The sequence below is a fragment of the Lissotriton vulgaris genome, chromosome 3_1, assembly GCF_964263255.1.
Source record: "Lissotriton vulgaris chromosome 3_1, aLisVul1.2, whole genome shotgun sequence".
NCBI classification, from domain to species: domain Eukaryota; kingdom Metazoa; phylum Chordata; class Amphibia; order Caudata; family Salamandridae; genus Lissotriton; species Lissotriton vulgaris.
In genome coordinates this window covers 147,898,346-147,917,343 of record NC_141689.1, presented here as the reverse complement: position 1 = coordinate 147,917,343, position 18,998 = coordinate 147,898,346, and the positions used below count along the sequence as shown (strand labels likewise).

Here is an 18,998-nt window from a genome sequence, read left to right as displayed (position 1 = left end):
GCCTATTCGTGCCTCTGAGGGCCACAGAGGGCCCGCCCTTTGCCCGGGCTTCGCCCCGGGCGTCCCGCTCGCGTCCCGCGACGCTGAGGGCTTCCACCTATGTAGCGCCCCTCCCGGCGCTTTTGCGGCGTCGGGGAACGCGCCGCCGCTATACCCGATGGGAAGTGTAGTCCCTAGGCGGCGGCGCGACTGGTGGCGGGATCCGGTGACTGTGGCTGGCTGCACGATCCTCTGCTCCGCTTCCTGACGAGCTCACCGAGCGCTGTCCTCACTCTGCGCTTCCAGGTAGGGCTCTGTTCCTGTTTGCAGGTCTGTTTACGCCTCACCCCCGCTCCACCGAGGGCTTCCACCTATGTAGCGCCCCTCCCGGCGCTTTTTTCCCGGGTATCTGATGGGAACATATTTTTTCACCAAGAATACTTTGGATTCAGGGATTGTGTTCCTTTATCACACACACAGTCATCTAGATAGCTGTACTATTTTTCTGTTGACCCATTGTTACACTTTGTTTGTTATGTGGCTAAAATCATAGCCTACACTAACGACACCCAGCTCCTTTTCACATGGGGTAAAAGTGGGGACTCTGTCTTCTCTGCAAAAAACTGTTTGACCTCTGTATTTAAGTGGCTAGCCGTTGCTCAACTTAAGTGCAACAAAGAGGAGTCTGAGATACTCCTTTACGGAATATTCCCTCCTACCTTTAGAGATATGATCTGGCCATTCAAGTTCTCCATGCCCTCTTCAAAAGGGAAACCTGCTAAGAACCTGGGAGTTTGGTTTGAGGGGACCTATCTTTTTCCACTCAGGTCAAGAATCTTGCAGGTAACTGGTTTGGGCTACTCAAAACCCTCAGGAAATTTCTTCCCCTCCTTCCTAGGGCTACGTAAGAAATGGTTACCCGTGCTCTTATCCTATCCAGGCTAGACAATGCCAATATGCTGTATGTTGGCATCCCTGGCTACTTGTTGAATAAGCTGCAGGAGGCCAAAATGCGGCAGCCAGGCTTCTTCTTGACATCCCTATTAGAAGCAGTGTGAGACAACACCTTCGCTCCCTGCATTGGCTTCCAGTGGCGAACTGGTCACATTTAAATCCCTAGTCGTTACCCATCGGGCCCTCCATTGCCTAGGCCCTACCTATCTACAGAAGCGGTTCTCCTTCTATGCCCCTATGAGACATCTGCGCTCCACATCTCAACTTCTAGCCAGGTTGCCCACTTCAAACGACAACGGCTAGGTGGCAGCTCTCTTGCCTTAAAAGCTGCCCTGGCCTGGAACTCACTGCCTTTTGCGTTACGCAGCATTCAAGACCCTAGGGCTTTCAAGAAAAACCTGAAAACTTTTCTCTTTGCCTAGTGCATCCTTATCTACCCCTCTTGACTAGCACAGGGACACTCATTGGAGTATCTGTGTGCGCTATAAAACAAAATACCATAACATAACAAAAAAGACATAACATAACTGTGTTTGAAGGCACCAGGAACTCTGGAGCCACTGCGTGCCAATACCCAAAGTATCAGACTTCAAACAGCAAACACCAATAAGAAGAGTCCACTCTGGACTTATGAAGCACCAGAAGCAGCATCCTTTGAAGTACATCGAGACACCTGAGATACAATTCCTGAGCGTCCCAGCTGTCTCAAGATCACCTCTCCAAGTTGCCTTTTCCTGACCGCAAGGACCTCAAGATGCACGATGCTCAGCTGGCTTGTTCGCTGAGCACCTGGCCCCACGGGCTTTAACACTGAACAACCTGCCCTGCTCCTGTGGTCCCCAAGCCCTCACAACTTTCTCCTTCTGAGGACACCGACCAGACTTACCTGTAAGTCCCTTTGCCCAGCTTCCAAGACCTCCGTTACTAATTGCGCACAGAAGTGATAAATTTATCGAACTTTGAAAAATCGTGCCTCCAAAAAGTACTTACCTTAGAATAGTGTTTAGGGTCTTAAAAATGATTTTAAAAAACAATATTATTTTTTTTAATTGGTCTGGGATTTATTCTTGAGTGTGTGCCTGCTTTATTGCATTTGTGAGTACAACAAATGCTTAACACTACCCACTGATAAGCCTAACTGCTCGCCCACACTACCACAAAAAGAGAGTTAATATTTTCTACTTTTACCTCTACCTGCCTTATGATGATTTCTCACATTCTCTACATAGTGTACTTCATTTTAGTACACTGTACAGGGAGGCGGTTTCCTATAGACTGGCTCTATATAAAATGATCACGACTCACGACATTCCTGAAGGTTGTAGCATCGGCTGCTTGGTCAACGCCGTAATAACCGCAAATTCGGGCCCCTGAAGCAGGCCAATGGAGGCCTGATATGAATCCAGGAGTGCATTGTACACACCAGCCGCTAAGAATGCACAGCTGCTCCCATGACGACACTCACAGGGAATAAGAGCTGAAAGAGTACGTTTGATGTATACTTGTCATCAGATGGATTTACTCTGCTGTGTCAGATTGTTGAACCTCTACTGGTATTAGCCTGCGGACACGAAGGGTCCGATTCACAGAACTAACTTAAGACAAAATCCTAAACGTACTACTTTTTGTATTCACAGAACGTACTTACTACTTTTGGTATTCACAGAATGCACTTACTACTGTTGGTAGTCACAGAATAGATTTACGACTACTAACTTTACGTCCGCACTCGGGCCGGAGATTGTGGCCCGGTGGTGGAGATTTTGGCTGTGTTTAAGTCTCCACCACCGGCTGGAATCTCCACCTCCAGACCGGAATCTCTACCTCCGGGCCGGAATCTCCACCTCCGGGCCAGAATCTCCGCCACCCGGCCGGAATCTCGGGCCCGAGTGCGGACGTAAAGTTAGTAGTCGTAAATCCATTCTGTGAATACCAAAAGTAGTAAGTGCATTCTGTGAATACCAAAAGTTGTAAGTACGTTCTGTGAATACCAAAAGTAGTAAGTTTAGGATTTTCTGTTAAGTTAGTTCTGTGAATCTGGCCCAGTATCTTCAGCAGTGGTGCAGCATTGGCGTTGCGGACCTTCATGCAAGCAAGGAAAGTTTGCCCCATAGTCAGAATTTGGCATTCAAATAAAACCATAATTGGGGTTTAGAGCGCCCCTCACACTCTTTGGCCTCAGTGCCACTGCTGCAGCATTGGTGGTTAAGCCCCTGATATCCTGGACTGGATGCAACATTACAGATGTGCCAGAGGGGCTTTACAAAAGGCGCAGTTTACCTTACTCTCCTGTGACAATTACTTGGGATAGATTCTCCAAATCTCCTTATATAATAGTGTATCTGAATTGTGTCTATTTTAACAATAAATAAGTGAGAACTGCTAAAGGTGCAGCCTATTGTTTCATTATTGTGTGAAAAAGTCTCTTGATAACATTCCAAGATATTTTACAATTGTTTCTCTGTAAATGTTTTACCAATCTACCCTATTCACAGGGCCGACTTTAGCGCTGGTGGCACCTGGTTACAGCCTTTTTAGTGCCCTCCTCCCATGACCTCCTTTGCCATAAATTCCACCACTAGCACTCTCCAATAGTGCCCGTCACCGCTTCATTGCCCCTTTCTAAAGTGCGTTTCATTTTTTTAACCTCTTCGGCGCTCATGATGAGACCAGCTCGTCATGAGTCACTGTGGAGCTGTGCTCATGACAAACTGGTCTTGTTATAACGGCCGCGCTCCGCCCATGTGTGAGTAATTCCCCCTCCTGTGCGGGCGAATTAATCAGTGGGCGGAGTCGTGATGAGACCAGCTCGTCATGAGCACAGCTCCACTGTGACTCATGACGAGCTGGTCTCGTCACGAGCAACGCGGTGCCGTGCTCACACCCCACCCCACCCGCACCGTGAAACTATTACCTCCGCAGGGAAGGGGCTAAGCTCTTGAGCTCTGCTCATAGTTCGCTCACACTTGTGATCTGCATTGTACACGCTCTTTGCAGCAGGCACATTATCCCTCTGCGCTACTTTATGATGGATCAAAACTGCCACCCAACTAAATTACAACCCCTCACCAGCAGTAACATTAATCACCAGTTATCTTGACATTTTTATTGCTGCCTGACAAATGCACAAGGAATTTCATGTGTATTTAAACCCATAAGTTATTTTTAAACACAGCACACCCATCAAATTCAGCGGCAGGTGCAGTGGCACTGATCCCACCACCCTAAAGCCGGCCTTGCCTATTCATTCATGTTTGTAGATACATTCCAAGGGTCTCATTTCAAAATAAAAGCTACTTTTCTATTAGTCAGACACTGATCATGTTGAGGTGATTCTGTTGAGCAGAGGTAAATGAATTGCTTTTATATTTTGCAGCTGGTGGACATGTCCTACAACAAGAGTATGGAAACTGAATCTTCAACTAAGATTGATAGACAGAAGCTTGAAGACAGCCAGGCCGTCTCCACCGACTTCAAACAAACTTCTCAGACATATGACCGTGGTCACCTAAGCCCAAGCCTGCATCACAGCTTCCAGGCCAGCAAGACCTCCACATTCACTTTAACCAACATAGTGCCTCAACACAACAAGCTCAACCAGGGATCCTGGAACGCTTATGAAGCTAAGACTATGATGAACAAGACCGCAGGTTGTGATGTGACTTACTCCTTGGTGGGAGCTGTCTCGGGCAGCGAACACATATCCGAAGGGAGGGTCAACGTGCCCAGCCACATCTGGGCTGCTGCCTGCTGTATTCAGAGTGGTGGGCTGAAGGCCTGGGCTGCAATTGCAGAAAACAGTGCAAAAAATGAAGTGAAAGTTACTAGTGTAGGAGACTTAGAAAAAGAAATAAGCAAACTTCTGAACAGAAATGTCCAACTTTTCCATGAAGAATGTCCCCGGGCGTCTGACTTCGACTCATTCATCCTCAAAGAGGACAAGAAGCCCAGTAGTGATGCACAGACCTTAAGTTCTTATTTGAACATCATTCTTATTCTTGCAACCCTTACTGTTTCCCTCTCTTAAGTTGGGAGAGTATGAGGCTCCTAGCAATAGCTGGACTGCCTTCATCAGTAATTAAGTTTATCAAAATATTTGATTTCTGTGGGAGCCCAGCGCTCAGTGCTTAATTTGAGCCAGTGCTTTCCGGTGCTCGGCACTAACACCTAACTGTTCTACTTATGGTGTTGACAGTCTGCCACATGGTGGCGCTGATCATCTAATTTAAAGATGAGCAGAACAACAGTTGTTTATGAATACAATATACATTACAATAGTGCTAATGCCTGCCTCCCCAGCCATTCCTTTAGCTTTGGGGACCTGGAATTATCTGACTGGAGCATTTACATGCAAGAGAGATGGTTAGTAGTTGTTTTGGCAGCGATGACAAGGGCGATGTGTGGTGAAAGCTGCAGTGGCCTCCAGTTAAGAGCCCTGGCACTTACTATTTTACAAATTAAGCACTGCCAGCGCTGGTGATTGCCGGGTTTGCTTGACACCAATTCTACATAGTCCTGAGTTCATGTGATTCCACTTTCGTTAACCACCTGGACCGGTTTGGAGACCCCTGACCTACACTCCCTGCCTCTTGCTGATTCCTTTCCATCCCTGCTTTCTCCCTTAGTTCTTATTTTAATATATTTCTCTTCTCTTCCATCTGTTTCCCTTCTCTGTCCTTCCCTGTTATGCTCTGCTCTGGACCAAAGGCTGATGATAAAAGATATGTCCTGGTCCCTAAAGATGAGTGACCGTGCCCCCTACCTAACATCCTTCTTGAAACTGCAACCCTTTGAAGTGTGTCAATATTCCCTCCCATACTGAAGGATACATACTTGATTGTTTAATAAATGTGCATATGGGTCTTCTATAGCGCATACCTAGCCAATAGACATCAGAGCGTTTTAGAGGGTCAAAAACCAGCATAAGGATAATGAGTGACAAGAAATGTAGCTGGGCAGTGGAAGGTTGATGCAATATGTAGTGTTCTTCAAAGAGGCGAGTTTTCAACACTGTCCTAAATTGGTGCAGCATTTAAAGTGTTCATAATAGATATGGGCATGTTGTTCCAGATCCTGTGCAATAATGCAATAGGCCTGCTTTTCTCAAATGCCTGTTGACTTTACAAATATGTCAGGCCTACTGCCTTTGCCATAACTTTTCATTATAAGCAATCTGTCTTCTAACCTTTATCATTGACTTGCCATGACAATCAACTCAGACCTACGGATTGGTTTATAAGGCTTTGCACAAGGCAACCATCAGCACACTGTAATAAAATTACAATATATACAAATGCAGATGTCAAAGCAATGTAAGATCCCTATTAATAGAACCTGAAGGGCGTCACCACAGTGAAAATTATCTATCCCCATGGTTACTTCAGGTGGGTCACCAACACCAAGAGCTACAGGATTCCATGCAGCAAAACACCTGCCCACGGGTTTTAGCCCAGTGGAATAATAATCCACCTTTAAAAGCCTATTGCCTTTAACACGTTTTTCAATATAAGCATTTACGGTCTACTTGCTGTGTCATATGTTTTCATTATACACAGGTCACACCTAAGGAATCTGAGATAACTTTTCCTAGTGAACCAAGAAGGCCTCTAGCCTTTACCAATGGCTTCACACTATACACAACTCAGACCTCCTGAAGTGCGCCTAAGCTGGAAACCATCAGGCACACGTTTTTATAATCACAAATATGTACAAAATTACAGTCGGCGAAACAATATACAACCCCTCCCAATAGGGCCTAACAAGAATCTTCCCAGTGAAATTCTAATCACAGGGTTTGTCACAGTGGGTGATTAATACAGAAAACCTTGTCTACTAGGTAAACTGTGACATTACATGTAACAAAATACTTTTCTACAAGGTGTAACATAATGTGATAACAAACCACTGTTAACGGTCTACTGGCTTTGTCATATGATTTTCATAATAAATAAGCTATGCCTACTGCCTTTGTAATAATTCTTCATAATAAACAGGCAAGCCTGATGGCATTTGGCATAATATTTCCGTGCACACCAATCAAATCAAGCCTATGGCTCTTATAATTGGCTTTTCATCATAACCAACTCAGGCCGACTGTGCCGATAGCAGGGTTTTCTGCAAGGAAACCATTAAGCATACGGTCAAAAAATTGCTAATGTATACACAATTACAGCTGGTAACGGCAAATGCCAAATAGTGTGTCTCCTAACTAGGCCTTGGCGGTAGAGGAACTCTGCAAAGTGACCCAAAAACTCTGCCACGCTACGCGGAGTTATGCAAGAGGCGGAGTGCGTTTGGTCACACCTTTCATGTTGATGTTCAGCACCGGGTCTTTGTCCCTTGCTGTAAAATCAGCACAAACAACACAATGTACAGTGCAAAAGAGCACTGCTTCTTTTCTTGCCGCGCGAGTAGGTTTTCTACCCGAGCTGCAGCTTTCTCAACATGAACGGATGGTTTCTCAACCCTCAGTCGCGACCGCCTGCATTGAGAAATATCGCTGGAAGGTGGATTTTTCAAGCTCACTCTTGCCAATTTTACAATGGCAAGCACAAGAGAGGAAAAAAATCTGCTCTGCATTTAAGAACTCTGGGGCATATCAACAAGCCGGCGATAAAAACTTATCGCCGCTTTTGCAGCCGTTTTCAGCCGAAAAGCGGCGATAATTTTATCGCAATATGAGCAAGGTCACGCAACTGCGTGAATCCTCGCTTAATCGTTCTTTCCTGTAACGCCCACCTTTGCATCTCTAATGAGATGCAAAGTGGGCGTTCCAGCTCAAAATAACTGGACAAATGTCGCTAACCAACATTTCTCCAATTATCAATGGGCACGCTAACAAGCATTGCAATAAGAAAAGTAGCACTAAACTTGGTTATCGCTACTTTCCTTACGTCTGCTTTTCCTTTGACTAAACAATGTTAGTCAATGGGTGGTGGATTATAGGGCTGTGACCACTCAGCCTTATCAACAAGGATATCCCCGTTTTCCATGGAACATCGCTGGAAAACCAGCGATGTTCCATGAAAAACATTGCTATCTCATGACTAATAATCACCATTGCGCTATGCGTTGGTAATACAGCGCTAGCATGGTGATAATTATCTAAGATAGCAGGCGATAAAATTCCTCACGTTTGTTGATATGCCCCAATGCGTGCTCCGTGGAGACCAAGCCTACTCCTAACAGGGTTAACACATGGATTCTGACAGAGCAAATCCTCTACACTCATGGTCTTTCAAAGGTGGTAACTACTGGCAACACCCTTGCCTACTAAGGTCATATATGAGATCCTATGTAACAAAATACCTATATGTAGGCTTCAATTCATAGTAGTAACAATCCACCCTTAGATGCCCATTGACTTTATTATATGCTTTTCACAATCAATATGTCAGGCCTACTGACTCTATTGGAACTTTTCCTAATAAAACAATCCAGCATGCAGTTTTTATCATTGGCCTGTCACCATAACCAACTCGAAACCACTGCATAGACCATTGTCACTCTCTAAGTCTCTCACTCACTTTCCTGATGACCCACTCACTTTCACAAATACTTACTCACTCAATCAGTCACTCTCTCAGTCCTTCATTCACTGTCACTTTGTCATTCCCAATCACTCCCTTTGTCACTCCCTCTCACTCATTCGCTGTCACTCATTTTCACAGTCACTGGCTCTCTCGATCATTTTACTCTTAATAACTCTTTCTCATACTCTTTCACTCACTCGCATTCACACTCACTCTCACCCACTGTCAGCCACTCCCTCTGAGTCACTGACTCTCAGTGCCTTGCTCACTCACTCTTTCATCTACTCACCACTCACTCTTGCAATTGCTCTGGCTTATACTTAGGGGCTTATTTATGACAACTGTTGCATTGCTGTGTGAAAACAGCGATGCAACAGTTTTTACTTCGCCCTCTTTGCGACATGATGGATATGCCATATTTACTCTATGACGCATCATTCAATCAATCAATCAATCAGTGACACTTCTAAAGCGCGCTACATACCCGTAGGGTCTCAAGGCGCTGGGGGGGGGTGGGGGGGGGAGTGCCGCTACTGCTCGAACAGCCAGGTCTTCAGCTTCTTCCTGAAGGAGAGGTGGTCTTGGGTCAGGCGCAGGTCGGTCGGGAGGGAGTTCCAGGTCTTGGCGGCCAGGTAGGAGAAGGACCTTCCTCCTGTAGTCGCTCTTCGGATGCGGGGGACGGCGGCGAGGGCGTGGTTGGCTGATCGGAGGTGGCGTTTGGGAGCGTAGAAGTTGACTCGTCTGTTGAGGTAGCTCGGGCCTTGGTCGTGTAGGGCCTTGTGTGCGTGGGTGAGGAGGCGGAAGGTGATTCTTTTGTTGACGGGGAGCCAGTGGAGGTCTCTCAGATGTCCGGAGATGTGGCTGGTTCGTGGGATGTCGAGGATGAGTCTGGCTGAGGCGTTCTGGATCCGCTGGAGTCTCTTCTGGAGCTTGGCGGTGGTACCGGCGTAGAGGGCGTTGCCGTAGTCCAGTCGGCTGGTGACGAGGGCCTGGGTGACGGTCTTCCTGGTCTCGGTGGGGATCCACCAGAAGATCTTCCGTAGCATGCGTAGGATGTTGAAGCACGCCGAGGAGACGTTGTTGACTTGCCTGGTCATGGAGAGGGAGGAGTCCAGGATGAAGCCCAGGTTTCGTGCATGGTCTGTCGGTTTGGGTGCGGTGCCCAGGGCGGGAGGCCACCAGGAGTCGTCCCAGGCGGAGGGTGAGGAGCCCAGGATGAGGACCTCCGTCTTGTCCGAGTTCAGTTTCAGGCGGCTGGTTGTCATCCACTCGGCTACCTCTTTCATCCCTTCGTGCAGGTTGGCTCTGGCGGCGGCGGGGTCGTTGGTCAGGGAGAGGATCAGCTGGGTGTCGTCGGCGTAGGAGATTATGCTGAGGTTGTGTTTGCGTACGATGGCCGCGAGGGGGCTCATGTAGACGTTGAAGAGGGTGGGGCTCAGAGATGATCCTTGGGGGACGCCGCAGATGACTTCGGAGGCCTCTGACTTGTACGGTGGAAGGCGGACTCTCTGTGTTCTTCCGTCGAGGAAGGAGATGATCCATTCCAGCGCCTTGTCCTGGATGCCGATGTTGCTGAGGCGCCGTACTAGGGTGCGGTGGCAGACCGTGTCGAATGCCGCGGAGAGGTCTAGGAGGATGAGGGCCGCTGTTTCTCCCTTGTCCATCAGGGCTCGGATGTCATCGGTGGCGGCGATGAGGGCGGTCTCGGTGCTGTGGTTGGCTCGGAAGCCGGATTGTGAGGGGTCGAGGGATCCGTTTGTCTCGAGGAAGGCGGCCATCTGCTTGTTGACGGTCTTCTCGATGACTTTGGCTGGAAACGGGAGGAGCGAGATGGGGCGGTAGTTCTTGAGTTCGGTGGGGTCCGCTGTGGGTTTCTTGAGTAGAGCGCTGAGTTCGGCATGCTTCCAGCTCTCAGGGAAGGTGGCGGTGTCGAAGGATGTGTTGATGATGTCTCGCAGGTGGGGTGCGATGACAGCGTTGGCCTTGTTGAAGACGTGGTGAGGGCAGGGGTCGGTCGGTGATCCGGAGAGGATGGAGTTCATCGTGTGGATGGTGTCTTCGGTGCTGATCGGGGTCCAGGCGTGGAGGGTGGTGGTGGGGGGCGGTTGTTCGTTCATGGTGTGCGTTGGTTGGTTGTTGAAGCTGCTGTGTATGTCCGCGATCTTGTTGTGGAAGTATGAAGCGAGGGAGTTGCAGAGGTCTTGCGATGGGGTGATGTCGTTGTTTCCTGCGCTGGGGTTGGAGAGCTCTTTCACGATGTTGAAGAGTTCCTTGCAGTTGTGTGCGTTGTTGTCCAACCGGTCCTTGAATGCTGTTTTCTTGGCGGCGCGGATCAGCTGATGGTGTTTCCGGGTGGCAAGTTTGAAGGAGGTCCTGTTGTCCGGTGTCGGTTCCCTTCTCCAGACTTTCTCGAGGGCTCGGCAGTTCTTCTTGGAGCTTTTGAGTTCGTCGGTGAACCATGGGGCCTTCTTGCTGCCGGGTCTGCTAGGCGGGTTCCTCAGTGGGGCGAGTTCGTCCGCGCAGTTGCTGATCCACTTCGTGAGGTTGTCGGCGGCCTGGCTGGGGTTCGCTGTGCTGGCAGGAGGGTGCTGGCTCAGGGAGGTGGCGAGCTGGTCTGCTGTGATCTTGTTCCAGCTTCTGCGGGCGGCCTGTTGCTGGTGGTGGTGGGTCGTCGTTCTCTTGAAGGTGAAGTGGACGCAGCTGTGGTCCGTCCATTGAAGCTCAGTGGCGTGGCTGAAGTCGATGTCTGTGCTGGAGGAGAAGACTGCGTCGAGTGTGTGTCCGGCGAGGTGGGTGGGGGTGGACACCAGTTGCTTGAGTCCCAGGTTGGCGAGGTTGTCGAGCAGGGTGCTGGTGTTGCGGTCGTTGTTGTTCTCCAGATGGAAGTTGAGGTCTCCCAGGAGGATGTAGTCAGCGGAGGGGAGGGCATGCGGGCTGACGAAGTCGGCGATGTCCTCGCTGAATTGTGTGCGTGGTCCAGGGGGTCGGTAGATCAGGGTGCCTCTGAGGGTGGTGTTCGGGTTGGTGTGGATCTGGAAATGCAGGTGTTCGGCGCTGGTCAGGGTGTTGTCGGTGCTGGTCGTGAGACGGATGGTGCTCCTGTGGACGATGGCGATGCCTCCTCCCATCTGATTGGCGTTTCGGTCCCTCCGGACGATCTTGTAGCCCTCTGGGATAGCGATGGCGATGTCGGGAGCTGAAGAGGCGTTCATCCAGGTCTCCGTGAGGAAGGCAACGTCAGGGGCTGTGGCGTCTAGGAGGTTCCAGAGTTCGATGGCGTGTCTGTGGACGGAGCGGGTGTTGAGCAGGATGCACTTGAGGTGGGTGCTGCTGGTGTTCGACTTGGCGGGTGTTGGTGCGAGGCAGGTCCGGATGCAGGAGAACTTGCAGGCGTGGCAGCTGAAGGGTCCGTGGGTGCGACGTGGTGTGGCTTGGTGGCACTCTGGGCGTCGGCCGGTGTTGAGTGCGAAGAGGGTGGCGGCGGAGTACGTCAGGCGGGTGGGTCGGGGTCTTCGAGATCCAGGGGTCCTGGCGCTGGTCGCGATCCGGTCGCGGACGGGCGCAGACGGGCTTACCTTTAGCGCGCCTTCGGCGCACAATTGGCGCGCCCGCTGCGCGTGACCGCTGCGCGTTCGCACGGTCGCCATTTAAGGCGAAGTGCGCGGGTGGGCGGAGCAGCTGGGAGGCGGGAGCGGGGAGGGTTACAGAAGAGAAAAAAGGGGCGGGGACAAGCGGCGGTGGCGGGAAGGGAGGGCGGAGGGCGGCGAGGTAGGCGGACAACAAGGAAGGAAAGCCAAAAACACGGGCCAAAAGAAAATAAGCAATACAGGCTTATACAGGCACAAATAATTGACAAAACAAGGGAAAAACGAAGTTAGGCAAAAACAGGCACAAATACGTGACAAAACAAGGCAAAAACAATCCCCGCAGCGGAGGCAGCCGGCAACCGGCAAAACGAGGCAGCAGCGAGGCAGAGGGCAGGCAAGGGGCACACACAGCAGCTGGTGGCCGTGCGGCGCGGGGGTGTCCCACAAGTGAATTCATGAACACATTTTGTAAATTCTACACATCCATAAATCAAGCCATTTGCTTCCATAAGTTTTACTTCCAAGTACAAAGGGCTTTGTGATTGGGACCCATTGTGTCTATCTTGCAAGCATGAGTTGACCCAGCCAGGTTTAGCACCTGCGACCTACAGATCACTACAGCTGGTGCATTAACCAACCAAGCTATCTTTTTTAAACTCTAGTAACACTTTCCTCAACTATCGCATCTGGCCAGTGTTTGTTTTAGTGAACGGCTCGCACCTTGACCAGTAGCCATGTTTTCTAGTGCAATAGAGCGTTCCATGGCATTGCTTACTCATCACACAGTATTGATCAGCATTTACAGTATATAACAGTGACTCTCAACCTTTAGACTTCTGGGGACCCCCACTTAATCATTACTGGAACCCTGTGACCCCCAGTGAATCATTTTTGGAATTCAGGGACTGGCCACGGGTCATTACTGGAAGTTGATGATTTGAACTGCAAAACAATGAACAAAAAACACCCCAAAAAAGCATTTAACAAACAAACAAAGACACAAATGATGACACATTTTAATTAATTTACAAACACACCTAAAAAAATGTAAAGACCAGATCTAACTTTTGTTTAGAAAGGTTGGAGCTCTAAATTCAATTCAGGTCACTCATCGTCCATACTATATTCTGTTTGATGAACCTGCACTGCTCCCATGAATCAATCTGAGGATACTAATTACACTTTTAGCCTCCAGATTCAAATTCCTTCACAATTACAGTACATTTTAAAATGTTCAATTGTACATTTAGCATGTATATATATGTATACCAGGAAGGCTGCATCTTCACGTATGCGAGGAAATACGACAGATTCAAACAACATGAGAAGCTGGACCTGACAACTAATGCTGGCAGTTTGTGTTCACTAACATCAACGGATGCCAGCGTAAGGGATGGAGAAGTGGAAGAAGGAGAAGTGAGATCAAAATGTTCTTTTTTAGACAAAATGAAGCTGGAATTGCAACAGAAAAATTGGGAGAAAATCATGGGTGCACCAGCAGGAAACAGCCGGGGAAGGGTAAGAGGACGTGGAAGTACCCGCAGAAACCAACAAAAAGAGGCAGGCGGAACCACAAATCAGGTTTTCAGCGCAAATCGAGTGGGAACGATGACGAGAAGTATGCGGCAGAAATGGAACTAGAAATGTCCTTGGAAAATCAAAATCAAGAATCAGAAATATCTCCTATAAGCCAAAATCAAGAGTTACAAGTGATCAATCTGTCAAAGAAAATCTTAACCGAAACAGAATTAAGACGCTTGCAACGTGGCTCTAATTTTTGCCCTACAAATTAAATTGACTTAGCAGACACTAGGATAGACCTATATAAATTTGTCCGGAAAATTAAACTAGCAAAATTATTTGCGGAAAACCCAAATATGGCCAAGTATAGGAAAAAGACATCTGTACGAGATATGGAAATTTTGGCTAGAGAAGCAGAACATTTTGTCACACTAATGGAACTGAATTTGGATCCAGAGTGTGAAAGGGGAGACATACGTACACACTGCACGCAATTGGGAGCTGGAAGCAGCCAAAAAAAACACAGCAATCTAAATTCTATCCTCAACATGAATGTGTAATAAAAGATCTTTACAAACTGAATCATCCCAAGAAAAAAGACAACCTCTCCTTTGATGAGTGCAATGCATTATATCAGCTGCAAAATGATGACTCAATTAAAATCAAAATGGCGGACAAGGGGGGCAATGTCATCATCTTGGAGAAAGAAGCATACATGCGTGAGGCATACTCTCAGTTAAGAAACAGGGAGTATTATGTATCTTCCCAAAGTCCATAAACACCCAACAAAGCCCCCAGGGAGGCCTATAAATTCGGCTAAAGGGGCCCTATTGGAACCCATGGCTAATTATCTTGATGTATTAATATTACCTTATGTGAAAGGCCTCCCATCATACCTACATCATACCTACAGGATACTGGTGATTTGTTGAGGCATCTGCAAGAAACCCCATGGCAGACCACATATAAAATGATCACTAAGGATGTCGTATCACTATACTCCAACATTCAGAAAGACATCGGTCTTAAAGCATGTGAAAACTTTTTGTCAGATAGAAACATCCAATTTGCTGACCACAACAACATGCTACTGGAAATGATCCAACTCTGCCTGGAACAGAATACATTTATGTTTGGGGAAAAGATCTTCTGCCAAGTGACATGCGCGGCGATGGGCTTTTCCTTTAGTTCATTGTATGCCTGCTTGACCATGGGACTATGGAAAAAGACCTGGGCATGGAAAAATGAGAATGACTATTATGTGCACAAAACTATAGCATGGTTAAGGTACATCGACGACCTGCTAATAATATGGGACGGAACAAGGAAGAATTCGCTGAGTACTTAGCGATATTAAACAATTCAGATTTCAAGTTAAAATTCAAGTATGACATCAGTGAAGAGCAAATAGTGTTTCTTGATACTGAAATCTATATTCTGGAAAACGAAGTACAAACTAACCTGCACCGCAAAAATACGGCTACAAATGCAGTGTTGCATGCTGAAAGTTTTCACCAAACAAGTCTGATCAAAAATATCCCTTACGGAGAGTTCCTCAGGATTAAGAGGATCTGCTCAAGAGAAGAGGAATGGATTAAACAACGAAATCAAGCAACAGCATGATTCAAAAAAAGAAATTACAACTCTGGGGCCATTCGGATCTCGTTACAACAAACATTGTCTATAGATTGACCTGATCTGCAAAAAGAAAAACAAACTAAGGAAGATGAGGACAATAAACTACGATTGATAACAACATACTCCACAGCTAATCAACAATTGATGAAAATACTGCACAAGACCTGGCACATACTACATATGGACCTGACAACAGCCAAAATAGTGGAAGATCACCCCAACATTACCTACAGATGGGCAAAAAAACTAAGAGACAAATTGGTCCACAGCCACTTCCAAAATCCCAAAAAACAAGAAACATGGCTAAACCCAAAAGGTTTCTATAAATGCACCAGTTTCAAGGTGTGTGCAATTGCCCAAAACACGAAGGAGGTAGTGATGGCAAATAAACGTATGTGGAAAATTCAACAGTTGATCAATTGTAAAAGCCAATTTGTGATCTATATCATTGAATGCCCTTGCTCTCTGAAATATATGGGGAGTACAAAGTGTGATTTGAAAAAACGCATTTTGGAGCATGTTCGAGCTACTATAAATGCAGACAGGAGTAACGCTGTAGCGAAGCACATGGAAAAGGAGCATGGTTGCAGAAGGAAGGAACTGAAATTCTATGCTGTGGAGTACGTGGGGATCCATCCGAGAGGTGGAGACCGTGAAAAAATCCTCAGGCTGAAAGAATGTAAACATATCTTGAATTTTCGAGCATTAAACCTGCATGGATTGAACCAAGATGAGGAGTTACATTATCACCTAAGAAAATCTGAACTTGCCTCAGTACCCTATATAAAGAGATTAAGAAATAGGGATGATGCAAATGGCCTCTCCATTATCATTAGTTTTTAACTCACTAGGGTTTAACAAATGCTGCACACACATATTTAGTCACCAATTTGAGGAGGTTGGGGTGAGCACGGTAATTCAAAATTAGTATTTATATCCTGATATTTAATTTTGGTCTACTTAGACAGAAAGAAAATTATAACTGAGTAGAGTCAGTTGGTGTGTTAATTTGAAAACAAAGGAATAGCGTACTGCAGTTAGCAGCGGGAGTTGTGATGCAGGCCCACTGGAGGGACAGACAGCGAGAATTAGCCTAAGTAAATGGCATTGTACCTAAAAGGCAGAATATTGAAATAACACAAACACCCACTAGAGGGTGAAATTATTAATCAATATGCATCAAGAATTCTGAGACACGCAAGAATTAACACACTTTTCTTAGATTTGATTGAATTGCAGGTACACGAGAAATATAATGGGATGACAGAATGCAATTTGTAATATAATGCACGGTTTATTATTGCACAATTAGTGATGTCAAATCATTACAATTTGATAAAACTACCAGAATGCTTAGCTACCCCAAAGAGGATGTGATTTCACTTTTTAAGCTATGTTATTTAAATGCAGGAAAAAAAATTGGTTTTTGTCAGTCTTGTGAGCAAGGTCTCCGTAGAGACCGAAACGCGTAGAGTTCACCGCTGGCTTGGCTGTTTTGAATTAAAGAAATTGAACTACAGTGCTGGTGTGAAAAACGCTGATTGATATCTGGGAGTGCGCGAGGGAGCCCTGCGGGGAAATGGAATGCATATATGTATATATACACACATTTTATTAATCTATTAATAATATTTAATTTTCTAAGTTGTCGTGAACCTCCTGAGGAGGCTTTGCTGACCCCCCCAGGGGTGTCAGGACCACAAGTTGGAAACCAATGGTATTTAACATTGATCCACTGTTGTCATATTGGTATTATGATGATACTTCGTGATGGTCTGGCAACAGGCGGGGCTGACCCCGTGAAGCACTTCTGCCCAGTCTACCAGATACACTGCATGTTTTTCATCCCATCTCACATTTCATATATGAGTTTCCTCACCTGCTGTCTGTTCAAGCATGTCTCTTTGCCAATTTTCATATTTGGGTGGGTTCGGGCAAGGCAGTGAATCGAGATGCATCGCTTAGCTTACAACATGTCTAGGGTTGTAAATGTAGGGGCTTATTTATGAGAGGCTTGCGCTGCCAGAGCATCACTTTTTTTTTACACTCTAGCGGCGCAAACCTCTCAGTCATATCTAACAGTCATGGCTTTGCATGGCCTCATGGATATGGGGTGAGGCAAATCAGCGCAAGTTGCTGCGTTGCCTTACTCTGCGACAGGAATGCATTCCATGGCCTTGTGGTGGTTTTTCCCATGCAACACCCATGGATTTTGATGCTGCACCAGATTTACTTAATCATGTAAACATGGGGCAGCGTGAGAATCTTGCGCCTCCCCAGGGCAGGCATAGTGAGGAGAAATATTTTTATTTTTCCTTGTTTCTTCCTCTTTCCATGTGTCATTTTGGCGCACACATCGGAAGAGCAAAATGCCTCTCTGGTTGTTTTTGTGCAGGAAGCTGCCCCTCCTCCACAAAAACAATCCTCCCTGCAATGGAGGCATCATTGCACCATGGGGCAGGGTGACCTGCTTTGATGCTAGGCAGCAAATTGTTCTCCAGCGAAGTGGGAAAGAACAGAAATGCGCCATATTTCATAATGTATTAATGAAATATGGTGCATTCCTGCCCTTTCACATTGGCGCAGGACAGTGCAGCAAGAAGACTTGTGGTACTGGCCTACGCCAATTCCTCATAAATGAAGCCCTAAATCTTCAGCGTAGTCCTAATGTGCATTGTTTTATAATTTCACTAGGATGTCCTCTGTGAAATGGCGGAGCGTGTGCACCGCCTCCCACCAATACCTTTCAATCATCGGGTAGTGCCAGGTCATGTGCAAAATGTTTGCCACTGTTTTGAGGCATCTTGGACAACTTGATGTTCAGCCAGGCTAAATCTCGCTTAGCTTAAGTTGGGTAAATTTATCATGTGTAAATAGTTGTACTGAGCCAGCTTAAACTGACCCTATTTGATAAGGGTCTGGTGGCATAGTGGGCTAATGGGTCCACTCTAGGGGCCATGTTTGGCCTCAGAGCACAGGTTCAAATCCTGGTGGGTCCACTCAGCATTTCGTGAGGATCATAAAAGGAGTATCACTGAGGAGGGTAACAACATCTGTTATTCAACGCCAAGATACCCTTGGGTGAACGTGCGCTTCACAAAAACACATAGGGCCTTATTTATGAAGGCCTTGCGCCGCCGGTGCGTCACTTTTAACATGGGAAAAAGTGACGCAGCGGTGGCGCAAGGCTTTCATAAATGAAGCCCATTGTATGTTATTAGACGCACTTTTAACCAGCAGACTTAGTCTGGCCCCAACCAAGATGTTTTGGTAGTAGAGCACTGATATATTCCAAAGAGACAGCTTGAATATGAGAGTTTGCCACCGCCGCCCTCACAAAAGCATTCCGTAGATTATAGAGGTATGTTAAAGATCCTCAACGTTCTCTTGTAGGACGGGACAGTGCTAACCTGTAAGAGATTGGGGTTTCCCAAAGATGTGGTAGGGCACTTCCCCTAATATCCCCACCACAGCTCCCTCTTCCTGGCAAGAAGGATCATGACCCCGCATGTCCCTCTAGAGCCTGCTGCACAGCATGGCTTCTCGTTGAGAACAAAGGTGGCCTTACAAGGCAAACAGCTGCTTCTGTGAGCACCAGGACCTGCAGGAAGAAACGAAAGGGACACACTGAACCTAGAGCTGCTCTTGAACCCCATCAGAAGAGTCAAAAAGTGTGCTTGGTTAAACATTACAACTATTTCTTTTGCATTTCGGGTTGAGGTGATATGGAACACCATTTTACTGGGTTATGAAACTTCAGAGTCTGTGTTAAACAAGAGCCATATAC

The 18,998-nt window shown here is 46.9% G+C and overlaps 1 protein-coding gene across 1 annotated transcript in view; it reads left to right on the top strand.

Annotated features, from left to right (window-relative positions):
* The window catches only part of LOC147726123 (endonuclease domain-containing 1 protein-like), a 48,493-nt gene extending 43,533 nt beyond the window's left edge, over positions 1–4,960 (top strand). Inside the window, exon 2 of the mRNA XM_086963425.1 lies at positions 4,310–4,960. Coding sequence (XP_086819551.1) covers positions 4,310–4,960 — 651 coding nt within the window. The remainder of the gene's footprint in view (positions 1–4,309) is intronic.
* Positions 4,961–18,998: the final 14,038 nt, after the last annotated feature.